Here is a 14,938-nt window from a genome sequence, read left to right on the forward strand (position 1 = left end):
ATCTGCACCACAGACCTGGAAGGAGAGAGATTTTCTTTTCTTCTTGAAGTAAAGGCTGATTGAGGATTCAGAAGCTGGTATTCTATGGAGATGAGGGAAATATCGTAGAATAATACTATCAGACACACGCCTGGAGCCAAGTCTGCACACCTGCATGTGTGTGTGCATGTGCGTGTGTGTGCATGTATGTGTGTGTGCGTGTGTGCACATGTGCTTGTATGTAGACACACACACGCCATACACACACACGCACACATACACACCAGCCCCTCTGGAGCCTGAGCTAGTCCACAGGACTGTTGCAATAGGAGGAGCAGGCAAAGGCGAAGGACAGCCCCTCTCCATGGAGAGGTACCTGTCACGGGCGCTCCGATGCAAGGCCACTGAAGGGCGTTAGGCTTGGGTTTCCCTCTCATCTCAGCCGTCTGTTTGGTGACAGAAGGAATCACTGAACAATCAGCCACTAAGCTAGTATTGCACTTTATGCCTTACAAAGCATCTCGGTATACATTCATACGCCGTCAACAGGAGGCAGCAAACAAAACAGGGACTTCGGGGTCCAAACGGGATGAGAGGAATCCCAACTCTGCTCCTTCCGCGTTCTGGGGCCTCGGGGATGTCACGGAGCCTCTCCCCGCCTCCGTGTTCCATGTCTGCACCATGAGCAGGGCTAAGCCAAGGGCCACGCGGGTCCCTCCCACCACACTGGAGGGCAAACCCACGTTGGAATCCCCTCCGTCTCACTCCCAGGGCCTGGGACAGGACCAGGCGAGAGGGGTGGGTCAGTAAGGGTTTGAGGAGTGGGCAGGGGACGGGGGATTCTGAGGGCATTCAGCCCAATGCCTGGAAACAGCCACGAGGAAAGGTGCTCGGTGCACCAGGGTCGTGCCTTCTCTTCTCACTGCAACAACCAAGCCCAGTTTCTGCCCCATGGGTGTGGTCTGTCCCTGATGTCGGGCTGGGGAAATGACTTTTTGTGGGTTTCTAAGATAAGTTTTCACCTCAAAGCTCCATGTCCTCTTTTCTGGTCCTGAAGGAGCCTCCCCCAGGTGATGTAATCCAATTCTAGCATCGACTGTGTAAAACTTTGCACAGTCACTCCCCTTCCTGGAGACAGCTTCCCACTTCACCCAAGCAGGGAGTTTCAGAGAATTCAATCTCCAGTGGATATTCAGCCAGAGGAGAAGAAAGAGAGGCACAAAATGACAAAACTTTTTGGATGGGGACAAAGGCAAAAGGCCCCAGCAGTTTCACTGAAACTTCCATTTTCACCTCTATTAACCACTGGGGCAGCTGCAAATCTTTTATCCAAGGTTTAATCCTTCCTTCTAATGGAAGAAACTCAATCAGAGATGAAAGGAATATCTGGGTCATTGCATTCAGGAATTACTGAAACAAATTAGACTTGGGGAGTTGGTCTGGGTTTAACGTTCACCATGTGAAAGACAGCACGTTGCCGTGCGCCTCTGAACCACAGCTAGTTAGAAAAGTAAATCAGTGAGTTGCTTGATGTTATCTTAGGTCATTGGAATAAGGCATTTTACCAAACTACCTTAACACAAAAAGCAGCGGGGAAATATCTGGAAAGCTAAACCATGCCATTTGAGTCAATGCTGCCAAAGGTTACGAGGAAAATGCCCAACCAGGGGCCCTTGCTGAACCTGGAAGAGGGAGGCTGGCTGCGCCCAGGACAGACGCATCCTCTCCTTCTTGGCGGTAGGCTTTCCTCCAGTCTACAGGGGAGGGCTGAGCAAAGCCATCCTGGAGCATCAACGGCAGAATCCTCACCTACTCCAGTTCACCCTTCAAAAAATAAACCCACGTGATCTCACATATCCATTCCCTTCTTGTAGCCTAACAGCCCTCACGGTTCCCAAGCCCTTCCCCCTAGAAGTATCTCCATCAAACTCCTACAGGAGTCATTCCCTCAGAGGGCTTAGGTGCTCTCCGAAACCAGATTTTAAATCTAGAGGCATCTCACTGTTTCCTCCTGAAACTGATGAGGTACAGCAAGCAGTCTCAGCAAAAGAGACCAAGCTGCTTCTGGGGCAGGGCTGTGGGTCCACGCAGCGCAGACACACCTGTATTAGGGCCATGAACCCCCGACACTAATCCACAATGGGAAAGGCTCACCTGGAGGGAACGGGCGTTTTCAACACCGACCTCACTCAATGTAGTTCTGAGTCATGAGCAAGGACTTTTGCCTTTTTCCAATTCTGCATTTCACCCAGCTATTCCTAGGTGGGTCTTCCCTATGTGCGATGTCTTACAAGAAGATCTATTTTGAAATTAAATGAGGACTTTTTATAAAGGCTAAGTTTGACTCTGGTTAAAAACTTAATCTGGAAGGCAATGCCGTATTTGTATAGAACAAGCACACTTAAAATTACACTTTAATATCTATCTCAATTGTGTTTTACTAAAAAAGATCTAGCAGTAAAAAAGGAATCTCTAAGAATTTGCAAACTAAATCCATGTGTAAATAAAATTCAGACCCTTTTCGTTCTTTCAAAGTGGGAAATAAGAGCTTCGGGGACATCACCAAGGAATCCCACGCCCTTTGACCCCTTTGAGCTGGCATGGCCTTGGGCATGATGTACTGTAACTATTTACAGATGAGGAAAAATGTAGCTCAGAAAGGTTCACTGATTTGCCCACAAAAACACAGCCTTTCCATCGGAAGCCCGGATTCTTGGAGAATGATATTCTAGAAGGAGGAAACAACAGCATTTTCCTAAAGATGGACTTCTTTGGCCAGAATCACCTTCTCCGCGTGTAGTCAAACTGCCTCTGAGAGCTGACAAGCACACGGGCAGCCTTGTTATGAATTCAAAGGCCACTTGACCTCCAGATAGGCACCAGTTCCTGCCCTAGTGGGATTTGACCTATGTGATTCAGTCGTAAGAAAGAAGCGGTTTCCAATATGCAAAGTTTACACAAGCCTAACACTGAGGCAGTGATGTGGCTGTGAGATCACAAAAACCAGAGATGAAATCCCCCACCACTCGAAATGCGTTGTTTGATCAAGTTTCAAATGCCTCCACACACTGAAGTCTACTGACTTTGCCCTAAGCCCTTGGATTCTGATGCCATCTTGTTGGCCTCCTCCCCTCTTGCACAGTTAGCCCATCTTTCTCTGCTGGCTGCTCCTGCAGAGATAACCCTCAAAGGTCATGCCTGAATTTCCCTAAGCCCTGCTCTTTCAGGTTCAGTGGAGGTAGCTGAGATGATATAGAAGGAAAGGGATGCTGTTTGTTTGTTTAAATCAACCTGGGCAAAATTAAGGTAGTCAGAAAGTTAGGAAGAAACAAACAATATATTTTGCTTAAAATAAGAAGCACGTGGAAAATAAAAGACTTTGAAAGAGTTGGCCAATGTCTTCTTACAATGTTTTGTATAGCTTTTAAAAATTTCTGCATGGTTCAGTGGAGAGGGTGTCCACGTCTTCCCTCCACCTGGAACCTGCATTCAATACTTCACCAGTGCTGTCTGCGTATGAGACCAGCTACGTGATTCGGTTAAACCCCTTGCCTCTCTAAACAAAGTACGTGATTTACCCCGAATCATTCTTCAGCAAGTACTAAAAAGGTACAGTTTCTTCAAATGAATGCAATTGATCAACTTTTGGCTTGCAAAAATGAGTTCTCATTGGAAAAGAGACACACCTTAGAAAGATGAAACTATGAAAAACAACAGTCAAAAAATGGAATCGCTCCGTGCTCGGCCCCTCTGCCCCGAGACATCTGACTGTGCAGCCATCAGCCGAGAGTTTGCTTGCGGTTCCCCATCCAGGACCCACGGTGCCTGGTACTAAGGAGCAACTGGACTGAGGAAGCCTCTCGTCACCAGCTGTGTTGCAGTTTTAAATTCTGCCCCAGTTGTGGTATTTAAAATTCTGTATGTAAAAAAAAAAAAAAACCACCGACCTTCCTACATCTTCCTAGTTAAAGCTAGAAAGGGGAATGGAGAGAACCCAACCCAGCTGGGCGGAGCGGCTGCACACGAGACACCCACAAACCCAACGCGGTTCTAGGGGTTGGATCAGAAGAGTCTCTGCATCATCGGTCGGGCACAGGCTTGCCTCCTCGATTCTAGACGTGCCCTCGGCCACAGTGTCTAATCTTCCTCTTTCCTGGCATTTGGGTGTTTTACCTCTCTGCCCGGATTTTGTACCTGAGGACAAAATAGGCAATGAGGCGCAGGGAGATGAAGAAAATCCCGAGTACGATGAAGTCCAGGTACAGCTTGGCGTTTTCCACGTCCAGCTCCCGCAGGATGGCCTCCGACTTCTGGAAGTGGCACGTCTCGTCGATGTCACAGTGCAGATCTTCTCGGTCTAAGCCATAGATGGAGAGGATGACCCCTTCGAACCCATACCTAAGAGGAAAGGCCGGGCATGAGGGAGGACGCTCTCCCAGCCAACCACGCCGTTGGCTGAAGGTCGATGTTGTTCACCCTCCCTGCGATTCCCAGCCTGGCTGTCCTCCCTTCCCAAAGGGCTGCCTTCCCCAGAATACTTCCTCACCGCCCACCATCTTCTTAAGATAAACACGGGCAACAGCTCCACTCTGTTTTTCTTCCAGTTTTGTTTCTTCCAGGGCCCCGAGCAAAAAACCAAGTTGAATGAACAGTACATATTCATTCACTGGTGAAATGTGCTGAGAAATCTTTTGTTCACTTCCGAGGTTACGTGCTTTCTATCGGTTGGAGGGAATCATGGGCTGGCCAACTTGCAAGGACTTGAGAACATTTATATGAAACATTCCTGCCCCCTCTCTCCCTCTGCTCCAGCCCCGCCCTGTCAGGACAAAAGCACTCATTTTCAGAAGAAAGACGTCGGTTTCTGATTTCGTGGTGTTGGAGCACACACAGATTGTTGAAACTCTGTACAAGGGCTTTGTTTTCATTCTGTTTTCTTGAACAATATACCTGAGTCTGAACTGACATTCTAGAAAAGAAGAGCTTGTTCCAAACTTTGGATCTTTGTGTCACGTGGAACTTCTGCAGCTCGGAAGATGGGTGCTGCCCCTGGTGGGGCCAGTGTGCCAACACCCCGCTCTGCAGAGGGCACGAAACCCTGTAGCTAAGGACCCGAGGCACTGGGCATTCTTGTTCCAAGATATTAGGATGTTTAAAAAGTTGTTTAAAAATGACTTGTTTCCCACCAGATTTCCTTCCTTCCTTCCTTCCTTGCTTGCTTCCTTCCTTCCTTCCTTCCTTTCTTCCCTCCCTCCCTCCCTCCTTCCTTCCTCTCTCCTTTTCTTTCTTTCTTTTCTTTTCTCTCTTTCTTTTCTCTTTCTTTCTTTCTTTCTCTTTGTCTTGCTCTGTCACCTAGGTGCAATGGCACAATGCCAGCGCACTGCAATCTCTGCCTCCCAGGTTCAAGAGATTCTCCCGCCTCAGCCTCCGGAGTAGCTGGAATTACAGTTGCGTGCCACCATGCCTAGTTAATTGTTTTGGGTTTTTAGTGGAGACAGGGTTTTGCCATGTTGGCCAGGCTGGTCTCGAACTCCTGACCTCAAGCTATCTGACTGCCTCGGCCTCCCAAAGTGCTGGGATTACAGACATGAGCCACCACACCCAGCCCCCACCAGATTTCTTATAAAGGTTTTACAATCAGCACTTGTTAGGAGCACTGTTCACTTCGGGGAGGAAGAACGTTTCTAAAAAATGGAAGCGCTTCCACCAAAGGCAGCTCTTGGAAACATCCAGAACACTTGGGCCTGCCATGGCCCTTGGGGTTCGAAGCGCTGGTTTGTGTGGCCTCCTTGTTTAGTGTGTGTGTGTGTGTTGGCGAGGAGCAGGTGGAACTAGCAGGAAGATGGAAGGCATGGATCCTCAGATGTGTGATCTGCACTCGGCCGGCAGCCCAGAGTGGCTTTTGTGAGCCCCTCACGCCATTGGAGGAAGTTCTTCCCTCGTCACCCTCGGTCCCCACGCTATGTGTGCCCTGCGCCCGCTACCTGACATAGGAGATGTAGGACATCCACTGCAGGTACGTGGGGATGGTGTCGAAGCTGACGAAGAACCCCGAGAACAGGAGCACTGGGATGGCTGTCACCGGGCCCACGAAGGTGGCCACCTGGAGTTGGGGGCACATGGGATAGATGTAGCAGAACCTGTAGCATGGCCCCCTGCAGAGGAGGCTCGCCCACCCCAGCTTCCCCCGGGGCAGGGCCAGGGCACCTTCTGGGCATGGTAATGAGGGTCCTTAATGGGGCAGAAGGTGCAGCATCCCCGAGGTGTGGGGTCACCATCTCTGAGGATCCCCCAGCTGCCCTGCTGTGACGTGGCAGCTCCAGAGCCTCCTACAGCCCAGGATGAGCTGGGACCCAGTGGATGTGCCCAGGCCAGACAGATGGGGACACACTCTCCTCAACTGGCTGCTGCCTGCTCCTCCACAGCTGTTCCTGGGGGGCTAAGGCCAGTGCCTGGCCCGTGGCAGATGTGTGGCGGGCACCCCCGCGGTCGGGGCCCAGTGGAAGGACTGCAGCCTCCATAGGCAGGGTGGATGCCTGCCTGTCGGCCCCTCCGGGAGAGCAGCCCAGAGACGGAACAAACTGCCGTGACTCAGGGTTCACAGTGAGCACAGGTCCAGCCAGGGCGCTGTGAGTGTATGGGGGATAGGAGGTTGTGTGGAGTGTGTGTGGTGTGTGCAGTGTCTGCTGTGTGGTGTGTGGTGTGGTGTGTAGTGTGTAGTGTGTGTGTGTGGTGTGGTACGTGGTATGGACTCTGTGATGTGTGTATGTAGTATTTGTGTGTAGTGTGTAGTGTGGTGTGTCTGCAGTGTGCAGTGTGATGTGTGTGTAGTGTGTGGTGTGTAGTATGTAGTATGTAGTGTGTAGTGTGGTGTGTAGTGTGTGGTGTGTGTGTGGGGTGTGGTATGTGGTATGTACTCTGTGGTGTATGTAGTATTTGTGTGTAGTGTGTAGTGTGGTGTGTCTGCAGTGTGTAGTGTGATGTGTGTGTAGTGCGTGGTGTGTAGTGTGTGTGGTGTGTAGTGTGGTGTGTGTAGTGTGGTGTGTCTGCAGTGTGTAGTGTGGTGTGTCTGCAGTGTGTAGTGTGATGTGTGTGTAGTGCGTGGTGTGTAGTGTGTGTGGTGTGTAGTGTGGTGTGTGTAGTGTGGTGTGTCTGCAGTGTGTAGTGTGGTGTGTCTGCAGTGTGCAGTGTGATGTGTGTGTAGTGCGTGGTGTGTAGTAGGTAGTATGTAGTGTGTAGTGTGGTGTGTCTGCAGTGTGTAATGTGGTGTGTGTGTAGTGTGTGGTGTGCAGTATGTAATGTGGTGTGTTTGTATTGTGTGGTGTGTACTGTGTGTAGTGTGTAGTGTGTGGTATGGTGTGTGTAGTGTGATATGTCTGCAGTGTGCAGTGTGATGTGTGTGTAGTGCGTGGTGTGTAGTATGTAGTATGTAGTGTGTAGTGTGGTGTGTCTGCAGTGTGCAGTGTGATGTGTGTGTAGTGCGTGGTGTGTAGTATGTAGTATGTAGTGTGTAGTGTGGTGTGTCTGCAGTATGTAATGTGGTGTGTTTGTATTGTGTGGTGTGTACTGTGTGTGTAGTGTGTGGTGTGGTGTGTGTAGTGTGTCATGTCTGTGTGCATGTGTGCCATGTGTAACCGTGCAGACGGGCATCCCAGTCCTGCCCTGATTAGTGACCCCTGCAGAACCTGAGCGCCCTAGGCAGGAGGCCTGGGGGTGGCTGAGCAGGTGCGCTGGGGCTGGCCTTGGGGGACATGGGTTGCTGCAGCTGGTGTGGGCCCAGCACCTTCCTGCCGTGTCATCTTTGGTCCATGGCAACCTTGTGAGCCGGGCTCCGTGGCTATCCTCATCTAGGGTGAGGGCACCCGGGCCCTGGGGGCCAGGCAGCCAGCTCGTGGTGGACTGGAGGTGACCCGGGAATACACTGCACCCAGCATGGGACCCTGGGGGCCTCGAGAGCAGTGCTTTTGTCCAGAAGGACAGGCTCAGGCCGAGTGTCCCGAAGCCACAGAGGTAGAGAACCTGCAGGTGCACATGGGTGGCAGGTCGGGGGACAGGGTGGGCGATGGGAGAAGGAAGGGGCCCATGGAGAGGCCGAGGGTCCCTGCAGAGGCAGCTATGTGTAGGTGTTGAGAGCTTGCCTCCTGAGACAGCTGACAAATCACTTTGCCTTCTGGGCCTCAGGGCCCCCCTGTGTAAAATGGGGCCAGCACAGCACCTAAGCGTGGCTGTGCTTGGGGCTACAGCTCAGATTTGGGAAAGGCTGGGAAGGGCGCCCAGCACGCAGTCAGCACACGTGAGGCTGCCCGCTCTGCGCACTGTGGAAGCCAGCCGATCCTGACCCCCGACAATGCGGGCCCTTCCTGTGGAAACGACCCCATCTAGGAGGGTCAGGGCAGAAGTAGGGGGAGGGGTGGCAAAGCCCCCTAGCTCAGGCCAAGATGGTGCAGGGAAGCCCAGCCCTCATGCCCTCACTCAGCGCCTCCTGGGCTGGCACCTGCAGGGACGTGGAGGCGGCTCCGATCAGCAGGCCCAGGGACTGTGCCACCAGCGAGGTCATGGTGCCCAGCGCGGCAAACAGCACGAAGCGCACGGCGTCGGACGGCTGCGATGTCATCCAGTACACGATGCTGCAGTAGGCCACTGGGAACATGATCTGGAAACAAGTGCCCATCAGCCTCGGGCTCAGCCGCTTCTCACTACCGCAGGCCAACAGCAAAGCTCCTGGGCAGCCCGCCCTTCCCTGTAGCTCCCACCAGAGCTCCCGACGTCAGGTCCTTCCCCACTCCCCACAGCTCCTGCCAGAGCCCCCACCAGAGCTCCCGACGTCGGGCCACGCCACCCTGCATCCCTGGCAGGCCCTCTTACTCAATATAAAGGGTGTACAGGAGAACTCTTGCCCCCGTTTCCTATTCCAGCCCCTGCCCTGGCTAACACACCTGAAAGGGCACGTCCGCCATGGTCTTGGCTAGGTAGTAGGCCTTCAGGCTGTACCAGTAGTTCAGGTGTTCCCGAAGAAAGACTCCCATCTCCAGGGGAACTAGGAGATAGAAAAGCAAAAAAGAAGGGTCAGCGACCATGCACAGTGAGTCTGTTTAACATCCCAACCGGCGATCTTGAGCTGAGCGGCTCGTAACCCAGCTCTGGCCTAGGGCACTGAGAGACTGAACAAGCAGAGGACGTGTTTTGCTAGCCTGGAAAACTCGCCACCCATGTGGATAACCTGAAGAGTCATCGGGTGGAGAATCCGGGTGGGGAGCGTGTCTGTGAACACAAAGCATCATCTTAGTGATGAATGCAAGGATTCGTGCCTGGCCTTACTCTTCCTGAGTCGGCCTCTTCTGAAACTCCGCATCAGCGTGGTCCCTTCCCGTGAGCAAGGCTGCGAGCTGCTCTTGGAAATCAGGGGCGGCTTGGGGAGGAGGTACCTAGGGAGGGGCTGTTTATGCTGAAGTTCAGGAGAAGCAGCAGCTGTGTTCACTGTCGCCCAAAGTGACCAAGGGCAGCCTCCTTGTGAACAAACTGGAATTGTGTGGAGATCCATCTAAGAGAGCTTCTCTGCTCCTGAAGTGGGCTGTGCAGAGCTATCTTAACAATTGAACTAGGTAACGCTTAAGTAGTAGACTTGGGGGGCTCCTAATCAGTGAATCTTTGAGAAATCCCCCTCCCATCAGCCTTCCCCCATGCTTAAAAGTCTTCCATTCGGGATTCACTCCTTTGGCTTAAGTATTGTATTTTCTTATCTAACAGCAAATACAATACAACTTGCATCTGTCAACAAAGAAGATGATATTTTAAAAAACAAAAACATTGTGTTTAGAAAACTCATCCGTTGGTCAAGGTATGACCTCAGGCCCCCCATGCTTGGGTAGGAATTGAAAATAAGGAAGAAAGGGTCTGTGGTCTGTCACTCACATGTCAGAACAGTGGGCATGAGGGCCGCGAACATGAGGAACAGCATGGAGAAGAAGAGGAAGCCGGAGTTGCTCAAGACCTTCTTGGCTTCGTTCCCGATCCCCAAGTACAGCAGGCCGATGAGGAGGCCGATCCCAATGTGCGAGGTGATGCGCAGGTGCGTCAGGACCTGGGGGCAGACCCGCGTCTTACCCGGTGCATGTGCAAAGCTGTCCTCAGCCCAGAGAACAACCCAGCTGCGGCCTTTGGAAGCATGGGACCCCGAACTCTGTGACAGCAGTTCTTAGACTTTATCCTCTCTTCTCCTCCAGAAAAACAAGCCAAACCCTAAAGCAACTCTCACACACACACACACACACACACGCGCGCGAGCGCGCGTGCTTGCACACACATATGCACACATGTCAGGCTTTTGTTGTGTTAAAACAGACATAATTACTATCCTTTGTTAAAGATTTAAAAATGGAGAACAAACGAAGTCTACCCTCAGAAGAGAGGAAAGGTAAAAACAATGGTGAGGGAAAAGTGGCCATATCAGAGGCTCCAAGAACTCTGGCGTGGGCTGCGGTGAGCCCCTCTGTCTTTCAAATTAGGTCCCAGAAGCCATGCCAGGCATTCAGCCGCTCCTAAGCAGGTGGCCAGATTGTCCACTTCTCTGGTGGAACTATGGTTCCCGCGTATTCATCACTTCCTTCCCTATAAGGAATTGTCCAGCCCCCCACCCCAATCCTCATAATTCACAGTGCTTTCCTGAAGGAGAAATGGACTTGCCTACAGCCCTGGTTTCAGGCTTGGCCATGTGACTTGTTTAGGCCAATGGCATGTGAGTGCAAGTGACAATTTGCCACTTCCAACTGGAAGTTTTAAGGGCTGTCATTTGGTTTCTCTCTTGCACTTTTCCTTTGACATGTTGCAGAAAGGCATGTCCAGACAGGAGCTGTCGCAGGATGAGAAGACTTATGGGATAGAGCCATGACACAACCCACTGTTGCCACCCCTAACACAAGCAGGACACAAATATCAGTGGAGGGAGACACATACATTATGGGAGTGTTTGTTACTGCAGCATTACAGTGAACGCTGACTATTGCAAATGGAAGAAAAGTAATTTGAAAGTTTAGTGGTATGGTTTGGGTCTGTGTCCCCACCCAAATCTCATGTCAAATTGTAATCCCCAATGTTGGAGATGGGGCCTGATTGGATCACGGGGGTGGAATTCTTTGGTTCTGTGCTTGTCACAGTGGGTGAATTATTGTGAGATCTGGATGTTTAAAAGTGTGTAGTGCTCCATTCCCCTTCCCAGGGGAATGCCTGCCCTTCCCCTGCCTTCCACCATGATTGAAAGTTTCCTGAGGCCTCCCGGGCTATGCTTCCTATACAGCCTGCAGAACAATGAGCCAATTAAACCTCTTTTCTTTATAAATTCCCCAGGCTCAGACCTGCCTGCGTTCCTTCCTTCCTGCCTGCCTGCCTTCCTTTCTCCCTCCCTTCCTCCCTTCCTCCCTTCCTCCCTTCCTCCCTCCTTCCCTCCCTCCCTCCCTTCCTTTCAGATGGGAGTCTGGCTCTGTCACCCAGGCTGGAGTGCAGTGGCGCGTTCTTGGTTCACTGCAACCTTTGCTCCCTGGGTTCAAGCAGTTCTTCTGCCTCAGCCTCCTGAGTAGCAGGGATTACAGGCATGGGCTACCAGGCCCAGCTAGTTTTTGTATTTTTAGTAGAGATGGGGTTTCCCCACGTTGGCCAGGCTGGTCTGAACTCCTGGCCCCAAGTGATCCGCCTGCCTTGACCTTCCAAAGTGCTGGGGCTACAGGCATAAGCCAGTACACCTGGCCTCAGACATTTCTTTACAGCAATGTGAGAATGAACAAACACGTTCCGTCAGGATGAGTCTATGAGAAAATGACACACGACTTCCCTAGCCCTGGGAGAAGATTGGGGCAGCCTTACCGAGTCCCTCATGATGCTGAGGAAGGTCCTCTTGAAGAGGATGCAGAACTGCGTGAGGCAGCTGGCAGAGAAGCTATGGCAGCCTTCCATGGACGAGGAGTCCTGAGGACACACGCAAGAGGGCAACGGGTGAAAGCCAGTCAGAGCCGCTGCTCCTTCTTGCTCGGAAAGAGCTCTCATGCAGCGGTGCACAGTGCCACATGCAGCCTTCCCCAGGGGGCTTCAGGATTTGCATTACCTTTCTCAACCCCTTTAATCGTTTTGTCTGCTTTACCTCTTCAGAGGGCCGGTGCCAAAGAAAAGGGTTCACCTCGGCATCACCCCCGAGGTCTCTCTTGTGGTCGGAGTCACACATGCCCTCCCGAACCGCTCTCACCAGGCGACTGTTCTGATCGCCGTACTCGCCGGATGCAACCTCCATGACTGCAGGAGACACAGACGCAGGGTCAGCCCAGGTTCCAGGAAGGACGGCCCAATCACCCAGATGCGAAAGTCGTTATTCAAGTGGGAATGTTTTAAAGTGATTCCATAGATGCTGCCTGGTGGTGCTAATGGCATGATGTCAAAGTCATTTATCAACAAGCGTGCGGCTCTCAAACCCCCCAGCAAGGCCCTTTATCACGTCAGGAGACTGGAAACGCAAACACACACTGTGCTGTCGGTGGTCTGAGAAGTAATGAGCTCCTGCATCTACCGACTGCTCATCCAGCCGGTACTTACTGAATGCCTGCTCTGGGCCAGCCTCCAAGGTGGAGCTGGGGAGGGGAGCAGAACGAAGGGCTCCTCCTTGAGGGACACTTCCTTGAGGAGCCTGTGGTTTGGCAGGGTGTGATGAGAGCCACAGCAGTTCTACAAGATGGCAGAGAAGGACATGCCCATCGCCGTACGAGCGGCTGGCACCCTGGGGACTTGGAGGTCCTAGGACTCTCCACCTGCACCTCTCAGATCCCGGTGAGTGTCTCCTGCACAGGCTCTCCCCACCTGCTCCTTCCTCCCACATCCCAATCGTCACCTCCCCGCTCTGCCTGCGGACTTGCTCCCCTAAGGTCTGCCTCCACCTCGACTTCCTCTGCAGCCTGCAACTCCTTCCACACTCCCGCGGAGACTGGCCTCCTGCCCTCTGCCTACCTCTGCTTTCTCCCAACCCCTCTGCCCTCTCCTGCCTCCGTGTCCTCCTGTGCGACTCCTCGCCTCCCACTCCAGTAACGTTCTTGCTAAGGCCCAAAGCTCCTCAACGCCCTTCCCTTTTCCGCACTTCCCTCTGGCAGAGCCAGCTACTTGCTTCCTCCCAGCTGGTACGGGGGCCACCACACCCCCTAGATCAAGCCACAGACCAGGACACATTGGCCCTACCAGAAAGTCATCCTCAAGGGTTCTAAATGAGCCCACAGCACTGCCAGGCAACGTTTCCAGACCCCTCTGGTCACCCACACCCGCTACAGTGGGCCACACTCCCCCCCATCTCCCACTCTCTGGTCAGACGACACTGAGGAAATGGAATCCCCAGAACACCCTCATCTCTCCAGGATCTCTCCACATCCCCATGTGCTGTGTTTCCTCTCCTTCCTGCCCGCCCTTCCCTCCAGGTTCTCACCTCCATGCAGGCTTCACACGTCTCCTCCCTGCCCCACTCAGCAGCATCCGTTACTGACCCGTTCCTGATCTGTTCCTCTCCCTTGTGAGCAAGCGTGAAGCCAGAACCACAGCCCTCCCAGGTCCTGTCCCCCCTTAAACCACACCCCCTGCACCTCTCTCCCTCTCTCCTCTCCATCACAGCCTACTCCTTGTGAGTGAGAGGCGCTTCCCGTGAACAGTGTCTCATGCAACACAATTTGGGAAATAGTGTGGTAGAAAATACGAGTCCTGGGAATTGCACGAATCAAGTATTTTAAAGAAAAATGACAGATTAAGGCTGATGCCTGGAAGGCGAAGGAGGAGGGAAGTCCGCCTGGACCGTCACCATGCAACCTTATTTGATAAAGGGTCTTTGCAGAGGTAATTAGGATCTTGAGATGAATCATCCTGGACTTAGGGCAGGCCCTGAATCCAATGACTGCTGTCCTCAGGAGAGGAGGCGATTAGGACACAGAGAGAGGAGAGAGGCAGAGATGGGCTGGCCAGATGGTTTTACCTAGAGTCTAGAGGAAAGGGCACCTTTTTTTTTTATTTGTTCTTTAACAGTTTTATCACTGGATGACACTTGAGCCATTTGTGGAATAGTCAAGTGGTTTCTGAGTTGGGGGCATCTGCACTTTTTACTAAAAGTGAAACCTACAGAGGAGGAAAATCTCCTTTCTGTCCCCCAAGTTGCTCAGGGCTCCGCTTACCAAAATCTGCTGGGTTGTGGTAGGTTGGGCAGTTCAGACCCAAATCCCTCAAATATGGCACAAGATTGCAGACTTTTCCCCGGTACACACATTGTCCTTGACTCAGGACGTAAAGCTGGAAAAAAGGAAGGAGAGAAAGGGATCAAGCCCTGCCTTCCACGGAAAGCAACCAGAGCTCTCAATCAGTCAATCAGCCACTCAATCGGTCAGCCCAACGCTCAGCCACTTCCTCTCCTGAGAGCTTTGCATCACCCCCAAGGGTCCTATTAACATGTGAAGGGAAAGCCGTGAAAAGCCAGGGAAGAATATCTACGGCCAGGGATGATCTGATTATATTGCTTGCTTTTTATTTTTCATGCTAACCCCCTGCTCAGAAAAAATTTTGGAGCTATACACATTTTATCCCTTTGTGACTATTTTTGCTCAGACTAATATCAAAACTTAAGTTGTTTTTTTGTTGATGTTGTTTTATTTTGTTTTGTTTTTGATACAGGGTCTTGCTCTGTTGCCCAGGCTGGGGTGCAGTGGCACGATCTTGGCTCAGTGCAACCTCTACCTCTTGGGCTCGGGTGATCCTCCCACATCAGCCTCCCGAGTAGCTGGGACTGTAGGAATATGCCACCACACCTGGATAATTTTTATACTTTTTTTTCTTTTGTAGAGACAGGGTTTTACCATGTTGCTCAGGCTGTTCTTCAACTCCTGAGCTCAAGTGATCCACCTACCTCAGCCTCCCAAAGTGCGGGGACTACAGGGAAGAGCCACCATGCCTGGCC

The 14,938-nt window shown here is 52.0% G+C and overlaps 1 protein-coding gene across 5 annotated transcripts in view; it reads right to left on the reverse strand.

Annotated features, from left to right (window-relative positions):
• Positions 1-3,297: 3,297 nt before the first annotated feature.
• ABCG1 (ATP binding cassette subfamily G member 1) overlaps positions 3,298-14,938 on the reverse strand; it is a 76,838-nt gene continuing 65,197 nt past the window's right edge. For 2 of the 5 annotated variants that reach the window (XM_074033972.1, XM_005548625.5), the window contains 8 exons: positions 14,163-14,277; positions 12,110-12,258; positions 11,836-11,937; positions 9,892-10,060; positions 8,916-9,016; positions 8,474-8,632; positions 5,964-6,082; positions 3,298-4,377 (listed from right to left, as the gene is read on the reverse strand). In XM_074033972.1, the coding sequence (XP_073890073.1) occupies positions 4,149-4,377; positions 5,964-6,082; positions 8,474-8,632; positions 8,916-9,016; positions 9,892-10,060; positions 11,836-11,937; positions 12,110-12,258; positions 14,163-14,277 (1,143 nt within the window). In that variant the 3' untranslated portion in view covers positions 3,298-4,148. Of the gene's footprint in view, positions 4,378-5,963; positions 6,083-8,473; positions 8,633-8,915; positions 9,017-9,891; positions 10,061-11,835; positions 11,938-12,073; positions 12,259-12,358; positions 12,685-14,162; positions 14,278-14,938 lie in introns of those variants that run through there. The other 3 variants (XM_045389331.3, XM_005548624.5, XM_074033973.1) reach the window with 2 other exon arrangements.

This window comes from Macaca fascicularis, chromosome 3 (assembly GCF_037993035.2).
Source record: "Macaca fascicularis isolate 582-1 chromosome 3, T2T-MFA8v1.1".
In the NCBI taxonomy this organism is placed as follows: Eukaryota; Metazoa; Chordata; class Mammalia; order Primates; family Cercopithecidae; genus Macaca; species Macaca fascicularis.